Source organism: Amia ocellicauda, chromosome 19 (assembly GCF_036373705.1).
Source record: "Amia ocellicauda isolate fAmiCal2 chromosome 19, fAmiCal2.hap1, whole genome shotgun sequence".
In the NCBI taxonomy this organism is placed as follows: domain Eukaryota; kingdom Metazoa; phylum Chordata; class Actinopteri; order Amiiformes; family Amiidae; genus Amia; species Amia ocellicauda.
Genome location: NC_089868.1, coordinates 13,232,133 through 13,254,461, shown reverse-complemented (window position 1 = coordinate 13,254,461; position 22,329 = coordinate 13,232,133). Strand labels below are relative to the sequence as shown.

Below are 22,329 nucleotides of genomic sequence, written 5' to 3'. Positions count from 1 at the left end.
TAAAAATGCCACAATTTGTTTACCTCTATTTTGAAGTAAAAATATTCCTTTATTTATTCGTTTAGTATCAGTCTCGCATTAATTTAGCATGATTTCATGAGTGGGTTTCCTTGAAGTTAGCGCCACCGGCTGGTCGCGTATTACACTGTAAAATTAAATATTGTTATTCTTCACTTTAAATATGAATTTGCTTTTATTATATTATAATGTGAGTAAACAAACGCAGTTTATAAATGTATATTGTCTGTTTCATATGCCTAATTAGTATACTCCTATAACTTAATTAAGTGATCGCTATTTTACTATTGCTGTACATTTACTATAGCACATGATGTATTATTTGACAGATGCTTTCATGCAAATTTAGTAGACGATTATTTTACGTTTGGTTTAATGTTTTTGTTAACATGACTGTTACCGACTATTTTGTTTGCGACTTTAAATGTACAAGTCTGACCTAGTTGTAGTTGGGTCCCTCTGATACAAATAAATAAATAATAATAATACATCATAAGACAAAAAAAAAACATACACCCTGCGCATGCGTGGGGGTATGTTTGATTTATATATTCAGAAAAATATTAATAGTGAGCATATATTTATACATGGGAAAGCATTACGTGATAATTTAAGTTAATAAACATGAACCGAGCCCGAGCAGAAAGCTACGCGCATGCACATTAACGTCAAACCCCGCTGTGCAGCACTGTCGTGATCGCAGCATGAAACCAACATACGGCATCTGCTACTTTTGCTGAAGAGGTAAGAGTTTTTATTATTAGTAATAGTTCCCGACATTGATTTAAGATGCACATGTCGTTGAGTGTTTGAAAATTATTAAATTAATAGTTACAGAGTGTCGGGTCCGCCTTCATCCGCGTATCACCGACTGGTCTCCTGCTGCAGAAAAGCCGAGATTGTGCATAGTGGCGTCTTACAGAAACCTCACATTTTGCAAGATCAATTCATAAATCAATTAATAATCTACACTTTGACCCTCTATATACTCTTTACTTATGCACCGGGGAGGCGAACTGTTAAATCAAGACAAAAGTCAACCACAAATAATCAAACCATAAACGGTCCGGTTTTTAAAAAACCTGCAGAATAAAGAACCTGTCCACCTTTAAGATGGACATGTTGCATTTACAAATATCTGCGCTCTCCCTCCGTCTAGGTTTGCCCGAGCACATGTTTTAGAGGTGGATGTGGAGGGATCCCAATCCCAACGCTTGTTTGCTGGGAGTGTGTGGAGCCGCAGCGCATCATTGGGTGTTGCAAGGTGAGCACTGACTGAACCAGTTCTTCTTCTGGACTACAAGGACATCATAAGATACGTCATCGCTGTCTTGAACAGATATGCTTTGGGAATTATAAAATCAAGGTATAAAAAAGCGCATTGCAGCCTTTGAGGTAATGACTTTAGGTCTATGCTGTTGCCCTTGCAGACTGGCAGGCTATTCCAGGTCTGTGCAATCAGCCACAAGTGTCCGTGCATTATCTCACTGCAGGTTAAAACGCCTGCGACCTTGTATTTTGAGTCAATCATTTTTAAATAATACTATTATGAATATACAGTGTTGTAGGACCGTAATGGAAAATCAGTGTGCAGCACCACTGCAGTGAGAATACACAGGGGAATGGAAACAGAAGACGATGTTAACAGACTTTGGTGGCGTCCTTGAACTGCAGATGCCCGCAGTTCTGCGCAGGTCTGCAGAATCTCAGCGATCCCATTGGTGGAGCCGCGCAGAGCTGCGGACATCTGCGCTACACGGACACGACCACACTTTGTGACTGCAGTCTCAAAATAACCGCGCCGCTTTCTGACACACGCTGTCCAAATAGAGGACCTGGGGTGCCTGAGGTTCGCCTGCCTAAAAATAAACCCAATTACCACTCTGCGTATATATACTTATTTACAATACATGACATGAAAGCTGTCCTCTTAAAACTTTATTCTCATTTTTTATTTATTTATAACCAATCACATTACAGCTCGTCGCCACATCGCCATGACAACAGACATCCACAACCTCGATGTCGCTCCGGAATGATGTCACTGCGCAGGCGTCAGTTTACCCCACATTCCGAGACACTCATTACAAGTGCCAGGTTTAAAGTGAAATCGGTCCAGACAATCATTAATACGTATTGTTGAACATTGATTTGAAATCAAGATGAGCCTAACTCCACTTGTTCTCTTAATGTGTAGGGGGGGGGGGGTATACAACATTTTACAGACTGTGCAAGAAACAGTGCAAATACATTTAATTTCAATTATGATTCGTTTATTTAATTTAAGTACTGATATTTTTTTGTTTTTATATCGCTTGTGTCATGCATGCTTTGGCAATACCAAAGAAAGAAGTCATGCTAAAGCTCAGTTAGAAGTTGATCAACATCATCATCAAAAATATCCTGATGCAAGTGTTACATAATGCTCTGTTATTGGGACAGGTTGACCTTAGACTAGAAATCAAAGTGCAGTAGTATATAAACACTTTTGAATTTGTCAATTTGGTGCAGACATGATCTTTCATCAGGCACTCACCTGCTGTTTTTCCAAGTCTGTGGTTAATATTATAAACTCGGCAACAAGATTTCAGCGCTTCTCAACTTCTCAAGTGAGTGTTCCTTTTTCCTTCCCACTTACAATGATGTATTCTGTTCTTTTGCATTCTTTTGCATCTCTAAACAAATCGCTGAATAATAGACTATGCAAATTCAATGCATAACTGAGTACAAATAGATGTGCTTGTTTTTCAATCTTCAGATGGCTTCCTTTAGACACAAACCCTCTAAGAGAATTGAAGGACTTGACAAAAATGTTTGGTGAGTACTTTTGAAATTTCAGATGTGTTCATTCCATAAACAATATGCTATCTCATTTATTTTGGTACCTGTGAGTTCCTAAATCAAATGTATTTGTTTTGTCATTTTAGATCAAATGTTGTCAAGCTGTTGTTTATTCGTCTAATTAAATGTATTATGTCATTCTTTGTACAATATAGTAACCATACAATTGTACTTTAAAAGAAACATGTCCATGCAAAGATAGAGTATTCAGAAAAATACAATTATTAAATACATGGACACACAATTATTCTTATATCAGCCAGGCATAAATCAATAGAAAGTCAATGAGCTTTTGTGCTTGCAGATTTGTTTTTAAATGCAGCTGTAACAAATCATTCTGGACTTTCTGAGAGCCCCAGCATCCTTGCTGCTTCTGTTCGCTATGGTTATTTCAGACATGGTGTGAAATGAACGCACCGGTCGGTTCTCTCAGTGATTCACGTCTCTCTGATTGATAAGTGTCAAAGTCCTCAGTTAGTCGAGGAACGCAGGCCGTCCCGTTTGAGTGTGTGCCATGTGTTTTCCATAGGGTGGCCTTCACGTCTGTAGCTGCAGACCCCTCCATTGTGAACCTGGGCCAAGGCTTTCCCGACATCCCTCCTCCCCAGTACATCAAGGAGGGTTTGGCAAAGGCAGCAGCAGTAGACCAAATGAATCAATACACCAGAGGCTTTGTAAGAGCACCCTTCTTCTTTTAAAGCTTCATGTATTACGCTATTTTTTTTAAAGATGTTTAAAATATTTTAAATTCTAAAATTTGAGATGAATATAGAGTTTGAAATGAATATAGAGCACACCAGCAGTAATTTTGTATGCTCCAAGGAATGTTTATGTTCTGTTTTGTGTTGCCTTCAGATTTTAAGGCAGATTCCCATGCATATTTGTGTGCACATAGTTCTCCAAGTGTAGCTCCTTTAAGAGTTCATTGTGTGTCCAACCACATGGCAACCAATAACGTGGTCCATTTTCAACAGGGACATCCTTCTTTAGTGAAGGCTCTTTCTCAGGTATACGGAATGGTGTACGGTCGGGACATTGACCGTTTCAAAGAGATCCTGGTCACAGTGGGAGCGTATGGCTCATTGTTTAGCACCATGCAAGCGCTGGTTGATGAAGGCGATGAGGTGAGTTGATCATCTCTACTGTGCAGTCTGTACTCATTAGCCAGACATTGGAAAACAGCAGTTTTATGCAATGACTTAACTTCATTCTTTGTTCTAGGTAATAATTATCGAGCCCTTTTATGACTGCTATGTACCCATGGTTCAAATGGCAGGTGCTAAACCCATCCTAATATCCTTAAGACTTGTAAGTTTGATTCATTTATATATTATGTCATCAGATGTTACCATAAATATGGAATAATTTGATTTTTAATATAAAGCTTTTGATTTGCTCAGAACATAGTTGTGTTTTTGCAGTCATTGATGTTGATTTATAATGGCATGTCTAGAAAGTCGCCAAACATGATTTGCCATTAGATCGGGATATTGTATTTTTGCAATTGTATTTACTAATTCTTATTTTATTCTGTCATATGGGAAAGTAGAATTTACCAGGTGAGGGGAATTCCACATTGATTGACATTGTGTGAAACCTCAGTGAACTTTGGGCTAAAAGCACTGTGTGTTTTGATGGGCTGTAATATTGCTTGTCATAACAGAAAGTGGCCTTTTTAACCCATGTCAATGTTTTTTTCTCAATGTATCAGAAACCAACAAAGAGTACAAACATCTCAAGTGGAGACTGGGTGCTGGATCCGGATGAACTAGCCAGTAAATTCGGTCCTAAGACCAAGGCCATTATCATCAACACACCCAATAACCCCCTTGGAAAGGTAAGTGGGGACTGGATCATTTATGAAGTGGCCTTCTTTGTTTGAGGTTTTGACTGTTTCAATGACTGTATTCTCAGATCTTCAACAGGGAGGAGCTGCAGATGATCGCAGACCTGTGTATCAAACACGACACTCTGTGCTTCAGTGATGAGGTGTACGAATGGCTGGTGTACAAGGGCCACCAACACATTAAAATCGGTAATGCTTTTCTATACAGAGGTCATTAGCAGACACTTGCTTTGTAGCAGGAGCAGTTTCCCCATGGTTTTTAGTAAGCTTAATTTTATTTGTAAAAACAAATCTTTCTCCAATACATGGTCTGTTTCCCTGGGTAAAAATGCTTCAAGTTACAAGATGGTGCTGTATATGTGTCCGCTAATGCTTCTCCCATTATTCATTGAAAGCCTCTCTTCCGGGCATGTGGGACAGAACTATAACTATTGGCAGCGCTGGGAAGACCTTCGGTGTGACGGGTTGGAAGGTAGGGAACCAGTTAACATTCCCTTTCTATTCTTAGAACCATCTTGGAGCTTTCAAAAGAACTTCAGAGGAATGCAAATCTCACCTGGCTGTGTCTGAAGATGAAAATCATGCTTCCTCATCTGGGGGTGATTGTCCTTCTTCAGGATATGTTGATAATATGTCCCATGTTTCATGAGCTGAAATGAAAGATCCCAGAAGTTTCTATACGCAGAAAAAGCTTATTTCTGTCAAATTATTTTCACAATTATGCTTACATCCCTGTTAGTGAGCATTAGTGTGGCAGATCAAGAAGCTTATTAAACAGCATGATCATTATACAGGTACACCTTGTGCTGGGGACAATAAAAGGCCACCCTAAATGTCTAGAATATTTAGAAAGAGAGTTAATTCAACATCTTTGTTTTAGTGACCTGTTTGTTATATAGAACTCCAAGTGGATTTGGTGCCAGTACGGAGTGATCGAAATGCTGCTCAATAATATGGAAATGTAGTTCTTGCATAATTCTCATATCTCAGCATCAATTCTCTGAACTCTACTGTATGTTGCTCTTTCTTTTTTTCAGAAGTTATTGACTGGGAAGTAAACACATTATTGTGTTATGTTTCGCAAATGGTATATTATTCCATGTTGTATTACTGAACTCATCTGTTGTCTTTATTTGTACATTCTCTTCTAGATTGGGTGGTCTATTGGTCCAGAACATCTAATTAAACATCTTCAGACAGTTATGCAGAACATCCTCTATACCTGCCCTACTCCATTACAGGTAAGTCTGCTCGATCACAAAAATTAAAATGTATTCAATTTTTTCACTGTGACTGTCTGGGAAAATTTCACAACTTTTATCTTGTCCCATGATGTAGGAGCTATTGAGCACCTGGAATCAAGGCCTTCTCAAGCTTCTCTGTTAAACTTGCCAGTAACAAATACTCACTGATGACAATGAACAAAAGTCTAATCTCTTGCACACAAAAGGGAGCAATGATTATACATATTCAGAAAACCATTGATCATTCATATTAACCCTTCATTGTTGCATATTTCTGGGGGTGTCCATTGTGGGTGACCAGCCCACTTCCCAAGGGTACTTGTAAAACATGGTGACATCACAAATGTAAAATTATTACATTAAACTTTGATTTGTTCTTGTATCTTACAGGACTTCTTAGATCCAATGGAAATTGGATATAATGAATCCTGTTAGCCCTATGTGACCTGTAAACTTATGTGACTTCTGCTGTGTAGGAAGCTGTAGCTCAGGGCTTCCAGCGGGAGTTGAAGCTCATGGACGATCCAGATTGCTACTTCTACTCGCTCCCCCGAGAGCTGCAGGGCAAGAGGGATCGAATTGCTCAGATCCTGCGGTCTGCTGGCATGATACCCGTGGTACCTGAGGGAGGCTACTTCATGATTGTGGACGTCTCTGCACTGAGTAAGTTATTCCAGGCTTTGGCTTTTTAGTAAGATCAAACTTAAGATGGCAGCCTCTTAGAATCTAGTTAAGTGGCTTGTCCAGTACTGAATAAAACTGTAAATAAAATTGTTCCTGTTTTCTTGCTATTGAAATGGGTTAAAAGCAGAGATACCTGGCAACTATGTTACAGATCCGTTGTGTGACAAAAATATAGTATGTCAGACTACATTTTATAGAAATAAGATTTCCATGTCTTCACACAAACGTGAAATGCTTGAGTCACTCAGTTGCATTGTTAAAACGCTCTATTGAAATGTATGCAGAGCGAGTGCAGATCCTGGTACCACAGTCTAGCATCGCAGTGGTCTGTTGTGGTGGGGGATGAACGTCAACAGAAGGGGGCGAGTGTGAAGGATTCTGGGAGACAATGAGTTCTTCTGTCGAGAAAAGACAAGAGCCGTCGCAGCTGTCCGTCACTGCTAGGACCTCTCTTAAAAGCTCCTCTATATTCACATCAGATGAGATCCTATATTGTATGTACTTAAGGATGAACAACTGACTCTTATTTTCTACTGTCACTTGTGAAAATTTGAGTTTACCAGGTTAGGGTGTAACTAAAGTTAAAAAAGCAGCATGTGTTTTGAAGGAGTGCACTAAATGACTACCTAGTCTGCCTAGTTCAGACAGGAGTCACTATAAGACAAGACCATCCTTTTGCTTTGTGTCAAACATACAGAGCAAATTTAACACGGACCAGTTATGTGGCACAGTTGTGGCACATTGAACTCCATTTCTGTGTCATGATGTTTCCCCCGTGCAGATGTGGACTTGTCCCACATGAGAGATGACGAGCCGTACGACTACAAGTTTGTGAAGTGGATGATCAAGGAGAAGGTAAGCTCTGGATTTCTGTAGTGGTGGAGTATGGGCTTCTATTTAGAGAGCCAATTGAGAGCTTTAATAGTTTCAGATGTCCCCCTCCATAGCGCTCTTGGGAATACAATGCAAATAAATATATACATAAATAAAACCACAAATACTGTCTTATTGGGATTCTTAAAGCCTCCCTTATGTTTTCTTTCTTCTCTTTCAGAAACTGGCAGCTATTCCAGTGACTGCTTTCTGTGGGGACGCATCTAAGCCCCAGTTTGAAAAATATATCCGATTCTGTTTTATCAAGGTAACATCTGCATTTTCCCATTTTATTCATTTATTTTTACTTCTCGCCCTAGAGGCAGAGTTCTAAATGACAGCAGAGACCCCCTGTGGTATGACACACTTTTCCCATCTGTCAATCTGCTTCTCAACAAGCTTCACACCAAAGGGAAGCCTCAAAAACGGTGAAACTAAGCACTGCCAAGGGGTGTGTTTTCTAAACCCAACCCTGAGGCAGTCTTCTGGCCTGCTGACAAAGTGTTGGGGGTGTCAGGGGAAGGGACTATAGGATAAAATGCTAATGTCTTCTGCTGCTGGGCTTATATTTATGTGGTTAATGAGACCGCCTGTTACCACAACTGTAAAATCCAGGCTTTGCTTTGTCAAATCAGCTAATCTCACCTGGGGTCCAATTTAAGTGAAGAGATGTGTTGGTAGAAGTCATATATAGATGTTCCATTTGTATTTCTAAATTTGTAATCTCAGACATTGTAGGGAATAGGAATATATATGTATTAATATAGATATATATCCGTAGCAGCAGCCTTTATCGATCCACTGGTGGATGAAGGCCTCTCTAAGATGTTTCCACAATGTACAGCGTCTCTTTTCCAGGTCACACAAGCAAGTCTTATTTAATCTTCCCAACTTTTATGTGGTCGTCGTCTAGATCTTTTACCTTCTCTTCGGATCCATTGTATAGCTTCTATTGTCCATCTTTGGTATGTTGTTTCAATGTGTCCGACCTGTCACCATTTTAACGTTCACTCTTTCAATCATGTCACATTCTTTTGTTTCTTCTCTGATCCATTGAACAGATGCATTGAACAAATAATTCTCTCTTCAAGCAAATGTGTAGATCTTGTGTCAATTCTGTTTGAACTCTTTTGATTTAATCTATAATATCTCTATCTGTTGATTTGCTGTTAATGATAAACTTTTGACTTCTTTAAGTTTATTTTGATTACTTCAATTTTCTACTTTTAACACAGTTGTTGAACAGGACTTTGGTCAAGTTTATTTTGAATACAAGTTTTCTTACTTGAATCCAAGACTACTTGAGTTTGAAGCTTCAGATGTTTTTGCAGAGATGATGATGTCATTGGCAAATTGCAAGTTGTTAAAGTTATCTCTTTTAATCTTGATTCCTTTTTTCCCCAGTCCACAGTCATGAACACTTCAAGTGTAACCACGAAGAGTTTTGGAGAGATATGAACTCCCTTGCAGATCTGGATCTTGTCAGTGTCTTGGCGGAGTCTGATTGTTGATGTGGCATTGTTGTAAATCGATTTTATACAATTTATACACCCTTCCTGAGTATTATAATTTCTTTGAGCCCTCATGACTGAGTTTGTATAGATTGAATCAAATGCCTCCTTGTAGTCCGTAAAGGCTCAGGGGAAGCTTATATTCTCTGCACAGTTCTTCAGATCTTTCTTGTGAGGGATAACAGTTGCGTTGTTCCATTTGTTTAATTCTGAGACACTTTGTGAAAAGTTTTCAAAATGTTTTCTTAAGGTTCTTTCTGGATCTCCACTGTGATTCCATCATCTCCAGGTATTTTAATAATCTTTATGGCACAAGCTGCTACTTCTGGAATCACATCTGGTATTTCACTTGTGTTCATTGAGACCTCATTTTTGTTTAACGCTGTCATCACTACTATATAGGCTCAGTTTCTGTAGAATTCTTACTCTCTTGATGATCACATCTTTGTTTTTGATTGTTGTGCCATCATGATTTTTCAGGGCAAAGATTTTATTCTTTCCTGTTAGGAGACATTGTTTTGCGTTTTTGATGTTCTGAATACTTTGTGTTTTCTTTGAAAAAGTTACTGTTAAACTTTCTTAAATCTTCAGTAATGCATTTCCTTACTGTTTTGCACAGTTCAATGTAATTTACTTTAGATTTGGGTCTTAATTGTATGTTATTTTATCCTTTTCCTAAGTCCACTTGTTTCTTGAGTGATCTTATCATCTTGTCATGATGTATTGAGTCCCCTAAATCTTCTTGCAGTTTCCATGGTGTTACTCCTGATTTTGTCGCACACTTGTGGTGCATATAGATCTTGTTGTATACTAAACTGATTCTTTAGCTTGTACTCTGCTTGATGATTTCTGAGGTTCATGATGATACCTTGACACCAAGCCATTCTGTGGTTTCTTCTAGTATTGAATCTGTTTAGGACCTTGCAGGCTTCTAGTATAGTATATGTTTTCTATTTGTTAAGATGTTGTCAATTTCCCTCTTTCCTCCATTGGGCTTTCTCTGAGTCCATTTTCATGTTGGCTTTTTCATGAAGAGAGAAATGATGATAAAAACAAATGGCAGAACTCTCCAAAGAGGAGTATGAAATGGAACAAGATTTTATGATGATGATATATAAATATTTAATCACCGATTTGGAACAATAACAAAAATAAAAATGTCTAATTTATTTTTGAATGAAAGTAGATCACACTTCCTAACTGACCGAATACTAAAGCTTTGGATTTTAGCCCTCAGGACTACAGTGCTGAATCCAGACCTCACCAGTTTCCCAGAAAAGTCAATGTCTGTAAATTTAACAGGGATTATATATTATTCCTCAAGCACTTTGCCTTCCACTTTACTCCCATAGACTCTCTCAGATTTAATTGTATTTAAATGTATTTTCAGCCAGTCTTACCCTGGCAACACATTCACAGATTACCGTACATAAAGATGTATAGTTATTAGTTTGTAAACTGCAATCAGTCATTGCTTTCCTTGTCTGTTTCCGATATTCATTGTGGAAACACAGCACTGTAAAACTCATTGCATTGAGATTTCTCTGTTTCAAGTTCACTTGTATGAAATGATGAAAGTGCAAAAATACTAACTGAATCCCAGTTATCAGTTTAGGTGATCCATTGATTTTGATCTTATAGGTAATCTGCTGACAGATTTAATTGTTTATAACCTTTTCTTTCTCCTTCTGCAGCAAGACGGCACGTTGGATGCAGCAGAGGAAATTCTGAAGAACTGGAACAAAGACACCTCTGTCTAATGCAACTGTCTGATTTGGGGCTGATCTTGTGAAAGGCTCATTTTGTTATTCTCTCAAACACAGTAGAACTGTTTCGGTGCTCTATGTGGACTGTGGTGGAATGACTTATTCAGTATGTACAATCTACCTGCTGCCAATCCTATTCCAAGAAGATCAACCACGAATGGAAATAAATTGTAGAACAAATAATACAAATAATAATGAAAAAATGAATACATCTCTTATACATAATTTATATGCACACAGTTCTACTAAATCAGTACAGTACACTACTTTAGCATATTCCTGTGCCATTATTTCAGGATTTTTGATCCAAAACTGGGTAACTTAATTTGGGGAAATGTAGGGGCCTTTTCTTCACTCATGTTTGCAAAAAGCTCTTCACTCAAGTACTATTAAATGACATGTTAAAAATTGAAGTTTGCTGAATTTCTTTACTTGGTACTGTCACATAACAGATGCTTTTTCAACAACATCTGGTGGTTGTTTGATTTGTTGAATGTGGGTTCCCTCCCTTTCATATAGTCACTGTCTCCATCTCTCAGACAACAGTCTCAAATAGATTCCTGTTATTGGAGGAAAAGTTTGCTGTACTTGCTGTATGTATTATATATATATATATATATATATATGATAGAGAGAGAGAGAGAGAGAGAAACAGTTATTTAATTTCTATGATGAGACACAATTTCTCAATGTAGTTTTTCTCAACAGAAAAACTAAATCTGATTACTGATCTATTGGAATAATTCCAGTGAGAGTTGTGTTTTTATCAGTTTTATCTTGCTTATCCTTGTGCCATACATGCAACAATAACAAGACTAACTTTCAAACTGCTGTATTTCAATATAAAACAATTCCTCTACCCTTAGGAGGATTATCACTGAAAGAGCCTGTTTGATTATTTGTTGCAGGTTAAACCTCTTACTTTATTTTACAGCAAAAACGTTACTTGCTTATGTATTATTTTAAAGAAAATCTTATTCTAAATATGAATAGGTTAGCAATTTTGCCTATTGAAATACTGAAAGAGAAGGTAAGTGTACATTGTACAGATAGAGTTTAGCGGAGCTCCAATGTAGGGAGGATTTAAAAAATAAATATTGAAACATTTATTCATAAACAAATATATCTATTTAAAGTTATAATGTATGGTTTACTATTACCAGTATATTTATATATTAGTTTATATATTGTCATTAATACATTTTGAATAAATCTGTTTTATAAGGAGTCCTAAAAACGACTGTTGTTTCCTGTGAAACTTTAAATGCTCTATGAAATAGCATGAAACTGTTTTATAGTGTATGCCATGTTGGCTCGTCTAGCACTGTAATAGCCTGCTTTCGAAACGCCGTAATTAATTTGTCCTTCCTGGCATTCCGTCCACATGTTGACACGTGAGACAGAGAGGCTATATATAAGAGTGGCGCAGCTCCTTTCTCTGCAGTCACTACTGGCGGACTCGAAAGAAGGCAATATGGCGTCTACTAGCCGGTTAGTAAACTCTTCTTGTATATATGTTAATTGTGACCGTGTATAACATACCCAAACCGGACAAAATAAGCAAGTAAACTGGATAGGTTACGACGGTGAAGTCGGTGATAACGCGCTGACAATTGCGGCCCAACTCATAAAGTTGCCTTTTGACAGGAATGCGTGCCGTGTTGTCGGGCTGTAAACAGGTAGACATTGTCATCAGACACATCGTGGCCGCTTCACTCTCACCGGGTCGCAATAACGGGCATGAAAGAGCGGGCCGGCGTGTGCTTCTCCTCAGGAGTGTCATGAGTGAGATTGATTTTTAAAAACAGGCCGTGTAAAATGACCGCTACAAAGGTAAATCTGTATGTTTATATAAAACTATTGTCCCTCTTGTGTGTGATTAAATGAGCAAGCTGTAACCACGTCACGGTGTGTTTTGGTCGCTTTACGCTTACAGACGTCTCTTGCGTACGTTTACTCTCGATTGTATTTAAAAGCGAAACGTCACGGTCGTATTGAGTGAAAAGGGGAATAAACTGATTGTATGATGAATCGAAAGCGGATACAGTGCGGGGACTGACACAAAGGCTTTACAGGGTGAACTACTGTACAGTCCGCAGCTCCTGTCAACGCAGCTGCGTTTTTGGCGCAGATCTGCCGAATCCCCCCGCTCCCATTGGCGGAGCAGCGCACACCTGCGGCAATCTGCGCAGCCCGAACGTACCCGTTCTCTCCGTAGGCAAACCGGGTGACTTCCTCTAGTTCAGCAGCGCTTTTCGCCACATCAGCATCACAGCCTCCCAGCGTTAATACTGGACACGCATCTGGGTGACCTGTCCAGGGTTTGATTTTCTCTGTGTATTTATAATCCTTCTGTTCTTTAGAGGGTGCAGGTTTGTCTTTTAGACGATTGTAAAGGTATAGGTTACATTTGCACGTTAGAGCTCCGATATGAATCATTGTCTATATATACATAGGAGAGGTTGGTGTTGGACAAGTCACGAATTAAAAAATGCACAATCGGTTAAATTAAATATATATACAAGTAAAAGGAATAGTGCTGAAATAACCCCCCCAAACGAAAAAACCCAGCTACGATCGTGAGGAGTTAATGCGTGGTGGAGACGAGACGAAATGTGAATCATTGATTTGCCTCTGCTCTGACTGCTGAATTTGATGCATCTTTATCTGTTAGTCCGTTTACAGTGAATGCAGTTGTATTTTACATAGCCTGCCTTCTTGTCCAACCCTGTAATTAGCCATATATCATCGCTTTGACGTGGTATTTATCAATAGCCTCTTAAAGCACATTCATCACGTCTAAATAGTATGTTTTTGTATGCTATATAAAGGCATTCTGCATTCCTGATAGGACAATTGTATAATTTAGTTTTCCTTCAATAAGCATTTGTTAGGATTTTAGATTTTGGCCAGTTTGGGGTTTAAACTTTTTTGCAAACAATTTCAGATGGGCTTTTCCAGCTTCTCATGACCTACATTATATAGAAGTAAAACCCCCTATGGATCAATGCAATATTTGTTTAATCAAATTATAATTTTAAGAACCTTTTCTGTTGCTTTTTAATTAAGTTTTAAATATACCGATGTACATTTACTGATGTATATTAATACAAGCTGTGCTTTGTGTTTTTTTTAAGAAGTAATGTTCTTTAGAAGAATTTGATTTTTCAAAACCGCATGATTTCCCCTCAAGTACTTGGAAAGTCAGTGCCACTTAATGGTTAGGAATGCAGTAACATTTCTGCCCTGTTAATTGTAGCACCATTTAAAAATACAGCTGTTGCAGTAAAATGTTATGAACCAATCAGTTTGAGCAGAATCAACCTGAAGGTCAAAGGTCATTCCTGAACCAGAATTCTGGGGAGAACATAAAGCTTAATTTATAACCTAACAATTCCAGCTTTCTCTTTCTCAAGCTATAACTGTCAAGACTGGTTCACTACAGCATAGGGATCGTTGGGAAACTTCATTGCTGGCCTTCGAATTGGTATTGGTTGACTTTAGCTTACAATACTGTGTGTGTAGACTATACAATTGCTGATAACAAGTATGTAAGACCTGCTAAATAACATGTGCTGTCAAGTGAGAACTCTTTGAAATGGAAGTCTTCAGCTGACCCGAGTCTCTGACCTGTGCTTTTTTTCCCCACAGTGGCGATACCCTTCCCAAGGTGCAATGCCCCAACCATCCGGAGGCACTGCTGGTGGAGGACTACAGAGCTGGAGACATGATCTGTCCAGAGTGTGGGCTGGTAGTGGGTATGTGTCTAATACAATCGACAATCCTTTGCACAGTGTGTTCTTGTTTTAGCAACCCCAAAACACAGCACTGAATTACAATAATAAAAGAATATCCAAATTGATAATGTAGTCTCAATAAGATATCTGGCAAACGTAAGCTGTATGCTGACATGACATCTGTAGCCTTTTATGGGTGCCAATAACCAGCACACATACTGAAACTGTAAATGTAAATTAACTTTCAGTGTGTGCTTGTTCTCAAAACCAGGTCTTACTGAATCTGGTCCCTGAGGGTTACAGCGTGTTCTGGTTTGAGTTCCCACTGAGCTCTTGACTGAATCAGATATTCAATAAACTGGACCAATTTATCTCCCAGGCCTTAATAAAGTGGTGATTTAATAACATTGAGAGCCTGTGGCCCACAAAGCCTGGATCTGGGCAGCCCTACTCTAAATGAGGGAACATTTTAAAAGAGTGGTTCTAGTTTTGTTTTTCTCTCCCCACCAGCATTTTTAGATTTAGTTTGGGGGGGGTTGGATTTATCCATGGCCAGCTGACATGAAGCCAGATGATTTTTGCTCAGGTCTTCACTGTCATTTCTTGGTACTGTGCGTCCTTTCTCTCCTTCTTGCAGATAGCAGAGAAGATCTCATCACTGGTGAGGTAGTGACATTTCTCCATAGTTTAGTAATCAGAGTGAGTAAAAGTGTATACAGCTGGAAAAGGTCAGAGAAGTGTATGCCTTTTGGGTATAATTGACAGCCCTGCTGATGTGTAATTTTTTTGTAATTGCTTTGAAGTTTAGTTGAGGGAATGCTCTGAAACCTTATACAAAGCCAGAAACGGGGAGTGACAAGCAAGTGAAGAGGCTATGAAAGTCTGCATTATCTGGAAATTGCGCCATCATCGGAACATTTATGTCTTTAACAAGAAAACAAGCTTTTCACTAAAACTTGGGACTCAATCCCAAGAACATTATCCAGCTTCTCTGTTTCACAATGTAACACTGTGTTCTTTACACTCAATACTCACATCACACTTTCATTTCAAAAGCGGTGTTATATAATTCAGAATCACTACATCCACAGTGGAAGATTATAACAGCTTTGTATGAAAATGCTTTGCTACATGTAAATTAGACCGTGATTATGAAGCCAGCCTTCATGTTACAGCAATACCGACAGATGCGACATTTGACTGTTTAGGCTTTCTGCATTATCAATAAATGCTTTGCCAGCGGAGCAGTTTGTTGAATCTTGCAATTGAAAAGTCTAGTGTTTTATCACAAACACGGTTTATGTAATATTTCATCCGTCTTAATACCGCTTTTGCCTATAGACTTGATGACAATTATTGTACTTTTTTCTTTTTCATTAATAAAACTCACATGATGGATGTGTACAAAAGTTTCTTAAATAAAGGGAAATCTATTTTATGATGAAAATGTGTTCATTTGTTTGCTAGTGTGGTTATTCTGTGACACAAAAAGCAGATCCTGTTGTGGACATGGCAATTTTTTTTTTTTAGTGTCAACAGAAATTGGATTTTGGAAGGACAATGGAAAGGGTTTGAGAGTTCATCTTCCTTTTTGTTGTATTACACATACTAATCGGTTTGGGTTGTGTTTATAAAATAAGTAAATAAATGGAAAATGTAGATTCAAATTGGTTTTGGACATTGAGGAGTCCTCGGATACTGCATTTCAGAGATCTTAATTACAGTGTACACCTGCCACTGGGTGTACTCTGCCAAGCCTTGTCCAAGTATCCTTAACCTGTTTTAATTTGCTTACTTATGCTAATATAAATAAGACTATACAAGAACAAAGAAACCATGGGACTTGAAAGATAAATTATCAATTCCATCTGAATATCAGAGGCATGGGTAATTGATTAGTTAACAGGATACGTTTGCTGCTTCACAGATTGATATAGTACTGCATCTCTGGAATGCAAACCCAATTATTGGCCAGGAAGAGACAACTGGAACATCCTAGATATTCAAGTCTAGGACGCAGTGTGGAAGCTCTATTAAAACGGGAGGTTTGGTATAGTAATATATTGCAAGTGCTGCTCTGTGTAGTAATAGCATTTCAAAGTTCAGTTAGTTTTAATGTATACAAAGGCCTTTCTGTGTTTTCCTGTGCTTTTGGCACAATAGCTTCTACTGTATAAGATTTCTGAATCTACTGGAAATGATTGTATTTCCCCCCTGAGCTTCCATTATGGTTTGCAATGTATATAATGTTCATTGAGGTTGTTTGCATTTCTTCCTGGACAAAGTCCTTAAAAGATTAATTCACCTGCTCTTGCATCCTATTCTTCAGATTACCAACCATTCTGCACTGGATTTAAAATCATACTGGTGTAGGTAAGCTTTTAAGAGAATCCCACGGTCCATAATGAAGCCAGCAGATTGCATCACCACAGTGAAGTTTGTTTCAGAGGATAATATAACTAGGTGTGGTTGGTAGGGAGGTAGATTAGCAATGTTCTTGTCATTTAATATATTAAAGCAGCACATGTTGCAGGGTGGCCTTGTGCTCTTGACGATCACATGTAGATGAGGATGCCCTGCCGTTTTATATGGGGTTAATATGGGGCACCAATATACAGGGTGAAACCGGTCCCTAGTTCATCCAATGCCAAAGTCTTTGTAAACTAAATTTAATAGGCGTCTCTAAATCTAGACTAAAGAAATTGGTCCAATCAAAACAAAACTCAGAAGTGATTAGGGCTCTACATGGCAGTGCTTGGAAAAAAAACATTAGATCTGTTTTGTATCATTTTGTGACAAACTTAAGTTAATTGGAATTACAGGTCCATTCTACCCGACTGATTTCATGAGAATTTGTTACTTTGTAGGTTACTAGATCAGAAAATTAATCAAAAATAGCTTTCCACCTAGGAAGAGACCACAATCATTGCTTCAAACTGCCTATTGTGCATTTTGTGTGGTTAACACATTTAAAACCCCCTTTGCAAAAGTTGATGACCAAGCGTTTAGGGAGTGTGACCAGGGTCTGCCCTGTGTTCGATGTAGTGGATCGTTTTTTTGAATGTAGTCATGGTCACGTGGAGGGTGATCATTAGAGCAGACATTAGTTTATTCTCCTGACATTATCCTAGATATTAAAGTAATGTAGGAAGTCTGGGGATGTGTGGGTTGTAACTTGACAGCAGCCTCCTAAATGTGTAAAGTCTGCCACTAGATGGCAGTAGACACCATACAATTATTTAGCTGCTCTCTAGTGTGTGGGAGGCAAACCCAGCATCAACTGTAGACTAAGGAGCAACTTACCTTCACTAATTCATAACTTGTGTAGCAAATGTGTGTGTGTGTGTGTGTGTGTGTGTGTATATATATATATATATATATATATATATATATATATATAAAAAGCGTGCAGCCACAAAACCAAAATCTCACATCTGTTAAATGAGGAAACCCCAACTGTGGTGAGCTGTTGCCAGAAGTGAGAATTTGTTCACACTCTTCTGGCTGAGCTGTGCGTATACGAGAGGCCCTGCTAGAATAACTGTCGATTCTGTTGAAAAGCCACTGTGAGTTTGTGTACTCGATGGAGATCCTTCCTAAATTCCCCAGAGCACCACTTTGACTACTAAACTGAGAGTCCTGGTGGGATAATCGCCTTCATATACTGTTGAAATGACTGGTGATTGAATCTGGGGCAGTCCATCTTGGTGCAGGTCACACGGGCCTCAGATTAGTAGGCTTATTGACGTGGCTAAAGCACTACATATAGGCATCTCGACAATTCCCAGTTTACTTGCAGAGACCAACGGGAGAAAGAGGTAATCTTGAATTAAAGGGACCCAAACGACCCTTCCAGTCTCCGTCCTCTAGAAGGTTAACGCATAGAAAAGATCACAGCGTTTTATTGATTTTCCCCCCAGCGGGAACTGAGTTAATGATTAACGGCCAACTGGTGGAATCCTTTTCTGGTGGGATTGCTTTGATAATATTGCAGGTTTGGTGTTCAGATTGTGATCCTGTTGCTCTGAATTTGTACAATTAATTTTAAACCAGCATCTTCATAGTTGATCCAATCGTGTACACTGAAGACGTCTTTGGCCAGTTTTAGCCTCAATTCAGTGTACATGATCGGATCAATTGCCTCTTGTCCTCATACGTGATCTGCCATTGGAGGAACATAATTATGAAGTTTAAAAAAATATATATGTATATAGGGAGAAATTGACGTTAGGAAAAGACCCAAAATAGCTTGTTTATTCAAAATATAACACTGAAAAGAGTCGTCTGGTCTAGTTTTGAAATGTTTGAATGGAAATGGAAACGCACAACTGTGGAGGAACTCTGTCCCGTTGCATTGATGTGCAACACATTTATAGATTGTCACACCAGACTGCTCGAGTGTTGTTTAGCTTACATATTTGTGAAGGCGGATTTCCAACAGAACAAATAATTTCTGATTCTGGTTAGATTGATTTGTTAGGTCGGAATAACCTTTCCTGGGGCCAGTGTGTTGTATTTTCGATTTGTTCACAAAAGATATAATAGATGATGAACTGTAAGGGTTTGAATAACTGGTACTTCGACACTGAATTAATGATATGTAAAATATTGATTTAGTTATGGCTTTATACATTTTGTAGAATCGCGTCTTAAATTAGATTTTTTTCTTTTTAGTTCAGCGATGGAGAATGGTACTGCAGGTTTTGTCCAGCTCAGTGTTGCTGTTAAATAGCATTTTATTTTTGACGTCCCCCTTGATGTAATTTTTTGGAACGCGAATAGGAGTTAGTGTGGTTTTCTAAACATCCATGTTAGTCGTGTTTGATTTGATAAATTATCTGCCCAAATTAAAAACCTTGGGTGCCTAAAATGGGATATTGTGACTTTTACTTGTATTTGAAAAGAAGCGGGTAACTTGTAACCTCACTCAATGTCGGATTTTCATGTAAATGTAGGTGTCCATTTTGAACAGGATGTTATGGTAAGTTCAGTTGTGTTTTCCACCAAGACTTTAATTTCCTCGATCTAACGCGTCCGTGTGGGAACATGAATCAGTTGGTCTTTCCTTCGTGAATCCGTCTCTATATTAGTGACCTTGGTTTCTCATTAGTTCCAAGCAGAGAGGGCTATAATATCAACAGTAAGACTCCTGGATTCCAGCCTAAAACCTGCCCTATTTTTTTTTCTCATGGAAATGAGTCATAGTTTAAATTTGGAAACTTACAGAACTTCCTACTTGGTCTTGACAAACTGAGGAATTGCATCACACACGCCCCCAGCAGGCTGCAGGGTTTTACAAAGAGCATTGTAAACGCCCGCATTCCAGCAAGGGCCCAGTAATCGTCACCGCAGAGTTGAGGTTTTGTTCAGGCGCTTGTGTATCTGTTGAACAAAATCGCCTAGAGAATAGAAGAATGCAGATACTACGATTGCAATTACATGGATTCCCCCCCACTTTCCGTTCTTCGATATGGGTTGAAGTTCATTAGGAAGTCTCGGGACTAGAGCAACAGCTGCTGTGAACATGCGAAACCCTAAATGTGGCGCCTTATGTTAAGTGTGGTTCTGTCTCCTCTGCAGGTGACAGAGTTATTGATGTCGGGTCAGAATGGAGGACGTTCAGCAATGACAAAGCCACCAAAGACCCATCTCGAGTTGGAGATGCGCAGAACCCTCTTCTAAACGGGGGAGATTTGACTACGATGATCAGCAAGGTAATGTAGAATTTAATTTCACATACAAGTGCACCATACTGGAGAGAGAACCAAACAAGGGTTTCTTTTAAGGAAATCTTGTTGAAACGTCCTCAGAATGCTGTATAGATGGCTGGTGTGTCTCTTTTTTTTGCATTTTAGATGGCATTTGTTAGGTTTTTGAATTTTCCAATGCAATCTTTTGGATTTTAGGGAACTGGCGCTGCAAGTTTTGATGAGTTTGGCAACTCAAAATATCAGAACCGCAGAACCATGAGCAGTTCTGACCGGGCCATGCTGAACGCCTTTAAAGAAATCACCAACATGGCGGACAGAATCAATCTCCCCCGAAATATCATCGTAAGTGCAGAGCAGATGCCATCATTTTTATTGAAACCGTTGGGTTTGTTTAGCATAAGGTAATGAGTGCTTGCATTTTTAATGCTTTTACTAATTAAAGGGCCTGAAGCTAATTTAAATGTTGCATTTTCAATTGCCAGGACCGAACAAATAACTTATTTAAGCAAGTCTATGAGCAGAAGAGCCTTAAGGGAAGAAGTAACGACGCGATCGCTTCAGCCTGCCTCTATATCGCCTGCAGACAAGAGGGAGTTCCGCGAACATTTAAAGGTGGGTAATCAACTAAGATCATTCTTTAAAACATCAAGACCACACTGGACATTTTAAAAAATGGAAAAAAAAAAAAAAAAAAATCTATGGAAAAATCTTAAGCTCCTCCAGTACAATAGTAAACTGTACCCCTCTGAGCTCTAATTGTGATAGACTGCCTGATTACACTCACAATGTCAGTTTGAGTGCTTCCTATTTTAAACTTGGTTAGTAATTAAAAAATGATTACAGAATGTGAATGTAGTAGAGAATTAAACTAAATGTAAATGGAAATGTTGTCCATGTACAACTGCACACTCGGCAAGTGTTCACTTTGGTTTGATTTATGTAGTCCCTCTCTTCCAGTCTTTCCTCTGCATAACAGCAGGGGGAGAGAAGTTACTTGTGGGAAATTTCTATTTCCTTATAGTGCAAAGTGCAAATCTGTCAATTTACAGGTAGTATTCATAGTTCAGTTTACACTAAATTAGCATGTTAATGCGCAATACTTGTATAATTGTTACTATATCAGCTTTCTGGCAGTCGAGTTAACATTCTCCCTCCTTTTCCTTGTCTTCTCAGAAATTTGTGCAGTGTCCAGGATTTCCAAAAAAGAAATTGGCCGGTGTTTCAAGCTGATCCTGAAGGCCCTTGAAACAAGTGTGGACTTGATTACAACTGGAGACTTCATGTCTAGATTCTGCTCCAACCTAGGACTGCCCAAACAGGTGCAAATGGCGGCCACCTACATTGCCAGGAAAGCTGTAGAGCTCGACCTGGTCCCTGGCAGGAGCCCCATCTCCGTCGCTGCTGCGGCCATTTACATGGCATCCCAGGCTTCTGCGGAGAAAAAGACCCAGAAAGGTAAGATCGTCCCTCATCTCCGTCGGCTCCCTCTGTCTTTACTCTACTCTTAATGCAGTTTGTGACCGAACACGTGTGTATGTTGTCATATTTCTCACCCTGTCTTTCAGAGATTGGAGACATTGCCGGAGTTGCGGATGTCACAATCAGACAGTCCTACAGACTCATCTACCCCCGTGCTGCTGACCTCTTCCCACCGGACTTCAAATTCGACACACCTGTGGATAAGTTGCCTCAGCTGTAAAGGACCTGGGCACCTTTTATTATTTTTTAGTTTTTTTTTTTTCTGTTTTTTTTTTTTTTTTTTCCTTTTTTAAAACAAATTTGTAAGGAATACAACTTGATTTTTTTTTGCCGTTTACAAAAATGTGAACTTTTGTAAAGGAAGGGGAATACAGCCGAGTACAGGACACACATTCCAAAGCTTAGCGTAAACAAGCCGACTGTATCTGCGAGTATTTCATGTGTGTACATAAATACTGTATATAATGTCCAAGTGCAAGAAATGTAATTGCATAGTTGGTTGCAATAAGACTGGTTTGATACTGTATTTACACTTTCTTTTGTAGGAAATAATCAAGTTCTATTTTGTCAGTTGTATGTAATACACCTAGTAACTTAATAAAACGTCTTCATTAACAAA

At 38.7% G+C, this 22,329-nt stretch overlaps 2 protein-coding genes across 5 annotated transcripts; both read left to right on the top strand.

The window, feature by feature from the left end:
- Positions 1-659: 659 nt before the first annotated feature.
- Positions 660-11,196, top strand: LOC136714429 (kynurenine--oxoglutarate transaminase 3). Of its 4 annotated transcripts, none has more exons than XM_066691932.1 (15): positions 660-762; positions 1,178-1,282; positions 2,530-2,627; positions 2,777-2,835; positions 3,389-3,533; positions 3,834-3,983; positions 4,081-4,167; positions 4,571-4,696; positions 4,774-4,894; positions 5,101-5,177; positions 5,857-5,946; positions 6,426-6,612; positions 7,415-7,488; positions 7,688-7,774; positions 10,712-11,196. In XM_066691932.1, exons 2-15 carry the CDS (start codon positions 1,207-1,209, stop codon positions 10,775-10,777), a joined length of 1,443 nt encoding a protein of 480 aa, XP_066548029.1. In that variant the 5' UTR covers positions 660-762; positions 1,178-1,206; the 3' UTR covers positions 10,778-11,196. The 4 variants fall into 4 exon arrangements, with proteins under 4 accessions (XP_066548029.1, XP_066548032.1, XP_066548030.1 ...); XM_066691933.1 differs by lacking the exon at positions 660-762 and adding an exon at positions 1,999-2,072 and having other exon boundaries at positions 1,182-1,282; XM_066691934.1 differs by lacking the exon at positions 660-762 and having other exon boundaries at positions 1,195-1,282; positions 2,547-2,627.
- A 974-nt stretch (positions 11,197-12,170) lies between these two features.
- gtf2b (general transcription factor IIB) lies at positions 12,171-22,329 on the top strand. Its single transcript, XM_066691982.1, has 7 exons — positions 12,171-12,274; positions 14,435-14,541; positions 20,101-20,234; positions 20,427-20,573; positions 20,714-20,843; positions 21,405-21,686; positions 21,797-22,329. Exons 1-7 carry the CDS (start codon positions 12,258-12,260, stop codon positions 21,928-21,930), a joined length of 951 nt encoding a protein of 316 aa, XP_066548079.1. The 5' UTR covers positions 12,171-12,257; the 3' UTR covers positions 21,931-22,329.